This window comes from Pocillopora verrucosa, chromosome 9 (genome assembly GCF_036669915.1).
Source record: "Pocillopora verrucosa isolate sample1 chromosome 9, ASM3666991v2, whole genome shotgun sequence".
Taxonomy (NCBI): domain Eukaryota; kingdom Metazoa; phylum Cnidaria; class Anthozoa; order Scleractinia; family Pocilloporidae; genus Pocillopora; species Pocillopora verrucosa.
In genome coordinates this window covers 6,065,116-6,077,403 of record NC_089320.1, presented here as the reverse complement: position 1 = coordinate 6,077,403, position 12,288 = coordinate 6,065,116, and the positions used below count along the sequence as shown (strand labels likewise).

Here is a 12,288-nt window from a genome sequence, read left to right as displayed (position 1 = left end):
GAGAGACAAAGAACAAAAGCAATCGCTGTTTTTTTAGTATGCAATTTGAGACCGGTTTTCGAGAAGATCAAACTTGATGTGCGTCTTAGTTTGAAGCCTTTCAAGGATTTTGATGGCTCCTTTGATCCTTCTTCAACAGCTCTGACCAAGCGCTCTCAAACGCTCTCGAACGGTACATGTGTTTTTCGCATATTAGGTGCAAGTGTTTGAGACCGATTATGGCCAAGAAAAGGCCTATTGTTATTGTTGTGTTTAGTGTTTTGCTTTACTCAGCGTTGCTTTTGTAAGGACATTTCCTATGGACACTCAATTGTGTTGTAAATCTACCTTTGATACCTTCCAAAGTAAGAGCAAATTAATTAAGCGCGAGTGTTGTATGGTACATCTACTGCTATCTTGATCACTGAACGAAAGACAGTTGAATTAGAGAGATGAAAGGAGTCACTTGACCAATGAATAACTCTACAGTGCACATGGCGACACGCCAGGCAAGCTGTTTGGTTCTCCTGTGGCTACTTGCCGGCTTGCTTGTTCGGAAATTTCACTTTCAATTAACCGGCGAAAAAAAGCTAGAGAGGAGTCCTGGAAAAGGTCGGACATAGTACAGTTTGGCTGTGACAGCTTTTTTTTTTTGCAGAACACAAACTTTGTTAGCCATGTTGGACTTCAACCATGCAAACACTAGCCGACTAGCCTCTGAGTTGAGAGAAAAATGATCGAATGGAACTTCTTTCCTTACCACGGTATTCATGGCCTTTGTATTGGTCCAATGCCATTGCAGCACGCCCTTTCAACCAATTACAGCGCGCGTTATATCAGAACTTTATTACAAGATCTGAGAACAAAACACTTCCAAACGAACTCAATAACAAGCCAACATTAAAACGGAATATTTTCATGGACGATGTACTGAAAAATGGCGAATCCGTGAAATTCTCCACGGGATTTCCCGCTGTGGTCTGCCTACTGTCTTCCCATTATTACTTATACGCAAATAGCATTTTGTTTGGAAATGATTGAATAAATGTTATAGCTTCAGTAGAGCTTGGTACCGGATGCAGACGATCTATAAATATACGTTTCTATCCATTGCCTGCTTATCTAGTTTTTCGAAAATTGTGAATAACGACAGTGACTGCGGGAGACAAGCATTTCACCCTTATCATGTTAGGATATCTTGCAGTTATAATATAATGTGTTATGCGTAATAGGAATAATTAAACTCCCGATTCAGCCCAGAGGCATCTGAATGGATGTTTACAAAGCAGATTTTTCTTGTAAGCAAATTTACGACGATTTGACATACTACACCCACGCTTTCAACCTTCAATCCTTTGATCAACGTGTGAAAATCATTCGACTGCAAATGGTGGAACTTGATTCATGAGTGCACTGAATGTAGCCGGAAAACTATATCCATTCACTTTAATTTTTGCTACTCTGCTTTCTGTTTGCAGAACATTGGTTTCCTTAAGTTGCAAATACCTGTATTATGGAAAACGAAGCCAGCGGTTTGACAGACTCCTTCGTGGCCAGACACACTATAGACCCTATCTTACGCTCGGATCTGCTTTCTCGTAATCAAAATGGCTCACGCCCTGACCAAGGCACATGGATGGGGGCAGAGGTAAAAAAGACTGAATACATCATAGCTTATAGATGAGGAGAGGGACACTGATATTGCTATTCTGGAACTACGTAGCAGGTCTGCTGGGGTGGGAAGGGCGTTGTAAAAGTCATTCTCAATCACCAAAATTGAAGCCGAGATCGCAGCTTTTCTTGACTAAGACATAAAAACTGGAAAAATCTATGAGATAGAATGATCCGGCAAATTTGATCCCACAAGCTTGGTGAAAAAATTGATTTCCTGTATGACAAAAACCTTAGGGAATTGCAAAATAAACTCACGAAAATCGTTGTTTTTTTCGCTGTTGCGACTGCCCCCTTGAGGTGCTTTGCGATATCTCTACAGGAAAAATTTTACCAATTTTCATTTACTTAAAACAAAAACAGCTCATAGATTTATGAAGCATAAAAACGAGCATTCCAAGCGGGAAAAATGGGTCTGTATCGCCCGCTCGAAGAGCTAGCCATACAATAAACATTTTTGAAAATAATCTTATTTTGTTTCATTTTTCCAGATTGCTGGGTCAAACAACATTGCTATCGACTCGTCTGCAGCTGGTTCGTATTCGAGGAACATAAGACCTTGCAATGTTGAGTCTTTAGAGTCCACGAACAACAGTCCTTTTGCGTTGGTGCAAGGAGTAGCCAGAGCGACGGTCCAAATGAACAGGGGAATACAAGAAAGAGAACAGCGTGAATTGGAGCGGGAACAACTTCAAAGGGACCAGGAAAGAAGGGAAAGAGAGATTAGAATGAGGCAAAATAGAGAAGTGATAGAAAGGGAGAGAAGGGAAATGAGAAGATCTAGTGGATGGAGAGAATGGCAAGAGGCAATTCCTGGGCCTTGGTGCTCATGCCACCTTGAAGAGGTGACTAACATGTTTTTCTTTAGTTTCTTTCCTTCTAAATTGACCAGCAAGTTGTCTTTACTTGCACCTGCTCGGGGAAAGTCGAAATGACTCAAGCGACCAACGACGGCATTTGAAATAAGAAAAAATTACAATCTGAAAAATGAGAAAGAAAGAACCCATGAACAAATAAAACTTCTGTTGATCCCGTTTTCTAAACTCCAGTTACTGCAGTTTTGCCCGTTGCCCATCATCACTTCTTTCCACACCCCTTTTGAAATTTCTTAGTTTTACCTTTTTTCTTCTTGTTTCAGTTTGTAGGAGACACCATATGCAGAAGATGTGACAGACAGAGATACTTGTAAGTCTATAGCCCTACACAGCTAATTCGTGTAATAATGCTCACTATTCAGCAAAGTTGGTGCCACAGTTGATATTGTTGCTGTTTTTGTTGTTGCTGTTTTTTTTTAGGATGTCATTACAGCAATTTTCAAAGTGTTTGATTTTGTGATTCCGAAAAGGACAAAAGTAATCTGTTAGCACCAGTCAGGTCAAGTAGCAACGTTATGGGTAGATTTTTATAGAGGAACTCTGGTAGCAGTATATTGTACTGAAGAAGTCCTTTTTTTTCTCCTGGCACTAACAGAGAAAGAAACAGTGTTGTTACCAATGCAATAGAAAATTTGGATCAACGTTTTGGTCGATCTGGTGACTCAGTGACGAACAGAAGCTATGGCAGCTCTTTGCTTGAATTGGAACAACGCGTGGAAGAAGCGTGCGCTTTGGTGGAAAGAGTGTTGAGGGAGAGAGAAAGTGCAGAGTTTGGCCGGGAAATTGAAAGAAAAGAGCATGAAATACGAACAGAAAGAGCACGGAAGAAGAGAGGAAGGGAGGCAAGACAGCTCCCCGGAGTTAGCATGTGGCCTCAGCAGCCATTTCATGCACTTCTGTGTAACTTTAGCGAGCAGTGTGAGGAGGTAAGTTAACTGAGGGCCCTGTTATTATTCATCACCTGAGAAGGAGGGGTTGAAGGATAAGGGGGGGGGGGGGGCAATCACGTTGTTTTCAGGATCAGATGGTGGGACTCTGGGATATTGACTGCCAATGAAGGGTGGAGGGGGGGGGGGAATCATTAGAATTCTAGAAAGACTTGGGTGGAGGGGAATCAAGTACATTTTATTTCTACAAATCCAAAATTCTCCGTCCTTCCCCCCACTATCACCCTTACGATTTGTAAGGACAGGTCCCTGAGCACCACGATGAGGGTAATAGAAAATCTTTTGCTCAAAAATTAATCTACATCTCTTGATAGCCGCCTTGTAATATTTTCCGCACGAGTGGCTAAAATACGAGCATTCCATACGAAAAAGATATGCCATTCAATGTTAGAATTGACCGAGCTATCATTCGCTTATCAAAAGTTTATCGATGTTAATAGGCATGTTTTTTTTCATTTTAGAATCTAAGAGGCGGAGGTTCTGGAAGACAGAGGTAAGTACAAGCAGACTGAATTCTGTAATATGCGCGCTTTTTTGACTCCTTTGGATAAATAGGTCTTCCCAGTCTGGCTCATGCTAAACATTAATTAATCAGTTTGTTCATTAATTAAACTGTTAGGAAATGAAGGATTCTTTTAATACGGAATAAGGCTAACTACAGCTCCTTCTTTGTTTAGAATTGTAATGGATCACCCTCTGAATCACGACATCTCCAAATGTGATGTTTGTCTGAACAAACGGCTTCAAGGAAAACCCAAATGCATTCCACAGTCGGGACAAGATGAATGTTGCATCTGTTTGGAGGTAATGGCTGAGATCAAAGGCCCTGATTTTAGCAACTGCAGCAAAACTAGATTGATAAACGCATATAAGGGTCACTTGATTGGCGTCTTGGAGGCTGGATGGCTGATCACTGAGTAAAGCAAAATAACTTCGTAAAACGTTGTGGTATGGTTTAGATATAAGTGTAGCAACCGAATCAAATGGCAGGGCTGTGAAATTACTACTAACACACTTGAAGTATTTCGAGCACAGGTGGATCGATTAAACAGTTCCTTGTCTGAATGACGGCGGCTATCATATCATCATATTTCCTTTCTTAGAGGGACTTAGAATTGATACAATTCAAATGTTAACACTCTTTGATAGACGCAAATTTTCCTTTTCATCCCTTTTTGAGATCCTCCAATCGATCAGTCAATCAAAGAACTAATTGCTCCGTCGCCTCTGATAGTGACATCCGCTCCGTTTATCTCAGCACGCCAGTTTCTGTTACCAACAACAGTCCTTTTCAAGACTGCATCAACATACTGAGTACGTGTGAATCAATTGAATGATAAATGAAATCGTTTTTCCCCTTAACTGCAGGACGCCCTCAGTGGTTATCAGATCCTGCCATGCTCACACAGGGTTCACAGAGAGTGTGCTATTGCAATGATACAGAATGGCGTGTAAGTACACCCAAAAAGTCCGCACATCTATACTGATAAGTGTTACTACCGGAATAAGATGATTGTTAATCAGTGCACTTTTATTTTTGTCCAGCCACTTTGTTAGATTTCGTGTCCAAAATCACCTCAATGGTACAAAAACTATTATAGATAAAAAAGGTATGAGTAATAGGTAGGTCTAAACTTCTCCTTCTTAAAATTTATTCAGGATTCAGCTTATTCTACTCATTTTTATTTCAGCCGCTGCTGCCCCATTTGCCGTCATCAACATCTTGGTCTGACGTAATGCACCAGGCACACAGAATGGATATTGTTTTGAAATGACAATCGATTATCTCATTTATGGTTTCAAAACTTAAAAGTTTTGAAACTTTTTAAAAGCTTAAGTAGAGTGTCTCATGGGAATAACCATTTGTCGCAAAAGGGCCAAAGCATTTAGCTATTCGGTGTAAACATTTTGAAATGTGTCAAAATCTTAGACTGTTTAGTGTCTTATCTGCTAACGCAGGAACGAAGTTACACAATCTATTCTAGTATCAGTAACAGAGATAGTTGGCTCCCGTCTCGCTGAGTTACATTCTGCGAACCGGAAGTGTCAGCTTTTTGAACGTGGAATGAGTTGACAGACAACTGACAAGTTGGTAAAGAGGAGCAAATGGAAAGATTTAGGGTGACAATTAAAGTCAGAGAACACTGCTCTACTTCCGCAGTTAAAAAAAACCTTATAGATTCTCTTATAGAAGTTCGGAATATGGGGTCATTTGTTTATGTAATCGTATGAGCCCTCGGGCAAATAAGGGTTGATGTCACTTGTATTTTCAAAGTTTTCCCCAAAATTGCCCAAGTCACGAAGCGTCGTGGGAAATTTTGGGAAAAATATAAGTGAAATTAATTGAAAATACAAGTAAAATTAATCCTTAATTGCCCGAGGGCACTTGAGTATCACATGAAGGGCAAATTTTTTGAGGGAACTGTATTCGCGCTCGATGTCCGCGCGACGAAGCCCTTTTTATGACGCCGCAAATGTCAAAACAAATGTAACTGACCAATAGATTCAACGAACACTTTATTTTAAAATGCATTGAACAACGTTGCACGGCTTCATCTACTTACATTGCAATCAATAAGTCGTTGCCGCAAACAGTAAAAGGTTAAATCAGCATCAAGCAATCATGTCCTCTTGATCACCAAAATTAAAGTGCGCTCGTGATTAAGAAAAAATGCCCTCTGTCTCAGTCAATTTGCATTCAGTCATTCTGCCCCGCATGTGATAAAACCTGAAACATTATACCACCTTGTGAAAATCATGGATCTTATTTAATCATTATATTTACAAATAGTAATGTTATTAATTATGGAGAATGTTTTAATTGTACTTTGCAATTCTTCTAATACCGTCACAATGTTCTTTGATGTATATTTTTTTATCCCGGAGGAAGTAAACAACCGATCGGAAATGGGTTTTAGAACAGTGTAGACAAAATATTAACTTTTTAAAGTAATTTAAATCAATGTTTAACATACCTGTTAACTGTGACGGAAATAAATTATCTGCATGCCATAAAATGGCCAATATTTTGACCGTTAGCCGCAAAAGCTTTCACCTCATTGACGCCCTTTGAATCAGTCTCGTACTCAGACCTTTCACGGCCGAGTGGTATGATCTTGATAGGAAAGATGGTACGTTTCTTAACTTATTTGGTGGAGAAATAAAGAACGGGATTTTTTGTCTAGACACGAACGATTTTGAACGCGGTAGAATTACAGATGTTTTCCTTTTGTTTTTTATAGGCTATCGGTTAACCCCATTGAGCTTGAGATCTTCTCATACGTGAGTACATACGCGCTTACACATATACTTTGATTTCCGTTTTTTTGAGGCATTGCATTGAGACATTGCATCAATCTATAAGGGCAAACTAAATACATTAAGACCCTAAAGATGAATTTAAATCATGCTGATAAACCGAAGTCAAAATAAGAAAATTGCAGGTTATCTTGACGCTTTTTAATAATTATAATGCATTTAGTAAACAAGACGGCTCATAAAACACGTGCAGAATTGCAAGAAGAACGAGAATGATCTACAGAGTTCCATTTGTTCTCAGTCCTAAAAGGAAAACTCCTACTATACTACTAGTTTTGAACAGGGGAATGTCCAACTTTTGAATAGTGATGCTCTTGCGACAGACCTCTGCAGTTTTTGGATGAGCGTTTCATGTCTGACATTTACGAGCATTCTAAGGGACTGATGTCACGTCAGCTATTTGCCATTCCGAATGAAAGATCCACGTTAGCAGGCGAGGCAAGTCCATCTTTGATGACTGGGGTGGGAATCTTGTCATAATTGCATGTTTTTCATTTGATCGATACGTGAGACAAGTCGAATAAATTAGAATTTTTGGTTTTACTCCCGTGACAGAAACTAGGTAACGAGTACTATAACCCGTATTTGTGTCCCTCAAGTGTAATTAGATCTTACACGCTTGTTCGTGACGTCCATATTAATCTGGAAAAAACCACTGACTTCCCGTCACAACCTTGCATGCGAAGCGGTATTATTATCCCGGCGAAAAACATCCCAACGGACCATGGCAGATCAGAAAGAGGTGTGTTGTTAGCTAGACTGTGCCAACTTTAACTCGTTTTCTTTTCGTATTCTTACTATTGTTATTTTAAGAATCGATTTCAGCACAGTGTTTCAGGAATTGGGGGTTTTCAAAGCGCTGTTTACTCGCCTTGATATCACACCTCAATTAGTCGCGCGCTGCATCTGCTCAATCAGGTAAATCAGCGTAAATGTAGATGGACTGAGTATTGATGATGAGGGAGTAACATTCATGAGGCGTGATGTTGAGAGACATCCGTTATATAGCACCTTTCCGAGCGAAGTTTTCTTCTCCGTTTAATTAATAATCAGTTCGATTCGAATGTCGTGAGTTGTAACCATATCACTCGACAGCAGGTTCAGAAAGCAAGGTGCAATGAAATTATGAAGCGAAGAAAGAGGCAAGCTTTCCTGTAATCTTCGCCTTATGTATGTCGAGTCTTTTTTTTAAAAGGCAACTGAAACTGAAACCTTCTCTTCGAGGGGAAATCCCTTGGATTGAGCTGAAACTCACTCAAGCAACGAGGGCAGGCTTGCTAATGTGGTAGCATGAGTTATAAGGACATGAGGCGTGATGTTAAGAGACATCCGTGATATAGCACCTTTCCGAGCTAAGTTTTCTTCTCCGTTTAATTAATAATCAGTTCGATTCGAATGTTGTGAGTCGTAACCATATCACTCGACAGCAGGTTCAGAAAGCAAGGTGCAATTAAATTATGAAGCGAAGAAAGAGGCAAGCTTTCCTGTAATCTTCGCCTTACGTATGTCGAGTCTTGTTTTTAAAAGGCATCGGTCGTCTAAAACTATTGAAATGTACTATAACGCTTACTGAAACTGAAACCTTCTCTTCGAGGGGAAATCCCTTGGATTGAATTGAAACTCACTCAAGCAACGAGGGCAGGCTTGCTAATGTGGTAGTATGAGTCATAAGTACAAAATGCAGACTGCAGACTGGGTACAAAATTAAAAAAGAGTACGCGAGAACAAAAACAATTTTTAAGCCCAAATCGATCTGAAAGCGTCAGTAATAATTTTATGGCTTTTATGACGTCGTATTTGTTTAATCGGGGTCATCGGCGAAAACCGATGGTATTTTTCATGACTTATTTCTTAGAATAGCGCACTTTGTAAACGAAGTGTTTGGTTAAACTCGTGCCTTAAACATTGCATCAAGCCTTAATTGGTATTTGTGTAGCTCTTGCTACGAGTGCAAGATCGTAGTATAAATCAAAACTCGATTTAAATCGATAGCTGGGCAGCCTCTTTTAGTTCGACACTTACTTTTGTCACATAATCCTTCTTGCATCAAACATCGGTTTGACTCAGGTTAAACAGGTTTAACTTGTACTTATACGAAATGTTTTTACTACGAGGACACGATGAAGTAGTTTCCTTAAGACTCGATTTAATATGATAGCTAAACAGGTTTGACTTTTGGCAAGTAAACATTTCTAACTCCTTGGGAATTCATGTTATTAAATGGAATCGTTACAAAGTGCGAGTTGACAAGGCATGAGAGACATGGAAGCCATCGCAAAGTTTTTATGGGAAATTTTTGTGATGGAAATATATGGAAAACACTATAGTTTAGTATTGTTTCGCTGCTGGAAAATGCTCTAATAAAAGCTGTCATACGATGTTCCATCGCGGCTGCCAATATATTGGAAGCGCCAGAGCCTGGGTCGAACGAACAAACTACGACTTTCGGTCCCCTCTTTAGATTTATTTTCTCTTCCGCTTAGATTCTGTGAATTACTCGACGTGTTCTTGGCTGTTGTAATTTCTGTAAAATCGATCCTTTCATAATCTTTGTTGTGGGAATCGATTGTTTTTATTATTATCTCTGGAAATCGGCCGTACAGGATTTTTCAGCATCTTGCAGCGCGCATTGGTGATGCCTATTCGTTCATATAATCAATCTCGTAATCTGTATAACGTGACAAGAATCGCCGTAACCCACGACCAGTAAGCAGAATATGATAAAATAGCGGACGTATTAAGGACGTGTTGTTGCTATGTTAATCGTTCGTTGCAATCAGCTTTTTTGAATTAAAGATAGTTTTAATAGATTTCATCGCCATCTTTTAGCGTAAGAACCAAATACGTGGAACACCTGAATAATTTATGCTGTTTACGCTGCATGACCCTACGCACCAACTTCTCACCCAGGCCACCCCATTTTTTTCCCTTAACTTCTAGCGACGTTCGACTGACCAAAAATTTTGTGTTTTCATCAAACAAAGGACCAAACAAATAACACAGAAAATAAAATAAATAAAAACAAAAGCAACAAAAACAGACACCATTCAAAAGCGGGCATTGAGTGCAACTCGGTCAAACTGGTTTTAATTTTTTATATGAAAAACAGGTGTTACTAATGTTTTTATGGGCTAAAACGGATTCAGTAATTGTATTTCTCGATTCACTGAGTTCATGTCATATTCAAAGAGTACTAAATTAAGTTTTCCTTAATCGTGTGTCTTTCCACTTCACGTGAAGGCTTTCAAACAAGTCGCCTAAATACCCCTGCAATATACTTTTTCTTTTTCTCTTGGTACAATTCATTGGCGCGAGTTATATGCAAATATCTGTAGACGAACTCGAAGTAGGCATACGAATTCGTATCCACGTGGTTATTCAAGAATTTTGTGGAAATCATCTGGAGGATGAGAGAAGACAGAGGTTAACAGATTTGAACTGCAAAATAGCCAACACCTGCTCGCTAGATAGGGCTGAAGAGCAAAGGGGGTTTCTGAAATGAAATGTTTAAAGCAAGTTTTTTCCCCACGACAAGCCTGCGCTTTTCAAATGAAGTGCTTCTAATAACTCTTCTGCAAGATGACGCTAATGACCCCACGTTTTGTTTACATGAAAGATTTCATGAATCTTTGCCACTTGTTGTTGTTTGTTGTGGGTCCTATTTTAAATTAAGTGTTTTCAGAGTACTGTCACTTTAAAATATCACCATCTTTAGAAATGTTTCTGTTCTGTACTGACACACAAATAGGAAAACTCTTCGTGACTCGACTATGTGATCCAGAAATGCTTTTCGAGCGTGAACAGAAATTAGTAAATTTCAGTGATTCATTCTTATTTTTGTAGGAAGAAACCAGAGATTCTAAAGTTCAGAGAACACAACGGAAAAGTTCAAACGAACATTCTGGTGCAAGGTCATCATTTGAAACAGGGAAGGAGATGGAGCGTTTACTGAATAAGCGCCGGAATATGGCTAGTGGGCTCTGTCAATACGGTGTCAATAAAGGTATAGTTCCTTTACTCGATCTAAGTGAAAGAAAAATGAAGCCATAACGAATTTGGAAAGTGCATCATTCTCAGCTTAAGAACTCGACAACGGTCAGTCTCTCCTTTTCGGCGAAGTCCGTCATGCGAATCAAGAACGAACGATCAGCGAAAATGAAAAAAGCTATTAATCTGTTAGTTAGTGTCTAAAGACCCTTTCTGCAGTTTTGCCTCTAAATGTATTTTTTTATCTTCAGATGAGGACGCACAGAAAGGATGTGCCGGACTTAACGTATTTGTCATGCACTGTGGAATCGAAGACACCAAGTTCCAAGGAGAAGTAAAGGAAAAAAAGGAGGAAGATGCCTCGCTCAAAGGATCGAAGGAAATCGAGGAGGAAAATGCCGTACTCAAAGATAGCTATAAGGAGGAAAATATCGAGCTTAAAAAAAGGTTAGATAGCTATCAGAAGAAAATTACCGAACTGCAAGAGATTGTGATAGACAGTAAGAACGAAAACACTGAACTGAGAGAGGAGTTGGCGAGTTGTAAGAAAAAATTGGAGAGGAAACACACTCTGGCAGATGTGTTGAAACCTGAGCCTCCAAGAGATGGAACTCCCAGGAAGTCGAACCCAGCGCGCCATCAGAGACTGCACTTTCATTCCGACAAGGCTGTTTCGTGATTAACTCACTCTTCAGGGGATTTTATGGGGATTTTAGGCCAAGAATATTCGTAGCTATATATCATATACTATAAATTTGCATAATAGATGTTGTGGTAAATTTAGATGGTTTGTTCAGCTGTTACGCAGCAACGCATTTTTTCTGTGGTGGCATCAATTATCAGTCTTGGAGTCAAGAAATATCATGCATTTCCGACTCTTAAGAAACCAGTGGTTGATATGTCCCACGCTGTACAGTGTATTTCAGAATTTGTAAATAAAGTTACAAAAACTTAGAAACGCGTTTTAACATTTCCTTCAGCACTCACTCTATTGACGATCTCGTCTGAATTTTGATCCATTGTACCTGTATAGCTATAGTCGATTCTTAGCAAACTTTTGTTGGCAAACACTGTATGGAAATCCACTTTCTTAGTTTCTCTTGCTGACGCATTTCCAAGCATCTGATCAATACCGACTGATATCAGCGAAATCATTCCACCGAGGAAATCTCTTTTCAATACTTCATTAACAGCAGCCTGTACATCCGGGCTCGGGGCGCTTGAGACCTTGATCTTGTACTTCTCTACCTTGTCGACAACTGCAGCAATAGGCACACTCTTCTCCGAAATGGTATCATTGTCCATCTGGCAGAAATTTTTGTTGACGATCATTTTGTGCATCGTTTGCAATGTCTTGGCAATCTCTGCGTCATTATCACCTTGCCGCTTCTTGATCTCCTTTGAGATACTTGTGCCTATGCTTTTAAAAGAACGTTGTATCATTGCAGCCAAAACTGACTGTAAGTCTTGTCTGCAAAGTACAATGGTATATGCGTAAAGCTCGTGACTTC

At 39.6% G+C, this 12,288-nt stretch overlaps 2 protein-coding genes across 2 annotated transcripts; both read left to right on the top strand.

Moving 5' to 3' along the window:
* Positions 1-1,461: 1,461 nt before the first annotated feature.
* On the top strand, positions 1,462-6,411 carry LOC131775607 (uncharacterized). Its single transcript, XM_059091714.2, has 8 exons — positions 1,462-1,627; positions 2,142-2,495; positions 2,789-2,835; positions 3,121-3,451; positions 3,934-3,965; positions 4,150-4,276; positions 4,841-4,923; positions 5,164-6,411. Exons 1-8 carry the CDS (start codon positions 1,493-1,495, stop codon positions 5,207-5,209), a joined length of 1,155 nt encoding a protein of 384 aa, XP_058947697.2. The 5' UTR covers positions 1,462-1,492; the 3' UTR covers positions 5,210-6,411.
* A 1,004-nt stretch (positions 6,412-7,415) lies between these two features.
* Positions 7,416-11,689, top strand: LOC131775633 (uncharacterized). The gene is made up of 3 exons (XM_059091745.2): positions 7,416-7,532; positions 10,634-10,793; positions 11,029-11,689. The coding sequence occupies exons 1-3, from the start codon at positions 7,515-7,517 to the stop codon at positions 11,454-11,456; spliced, it is 606 nt and encodes a 201-aa protein (XP_058947728.2). The 5' UTR covers positions 7,416-7,514; the 3' UTR covers positions 11,457-11,689.
* Positions 11,690-12,288: the final 599 nt, after the last annotated feature.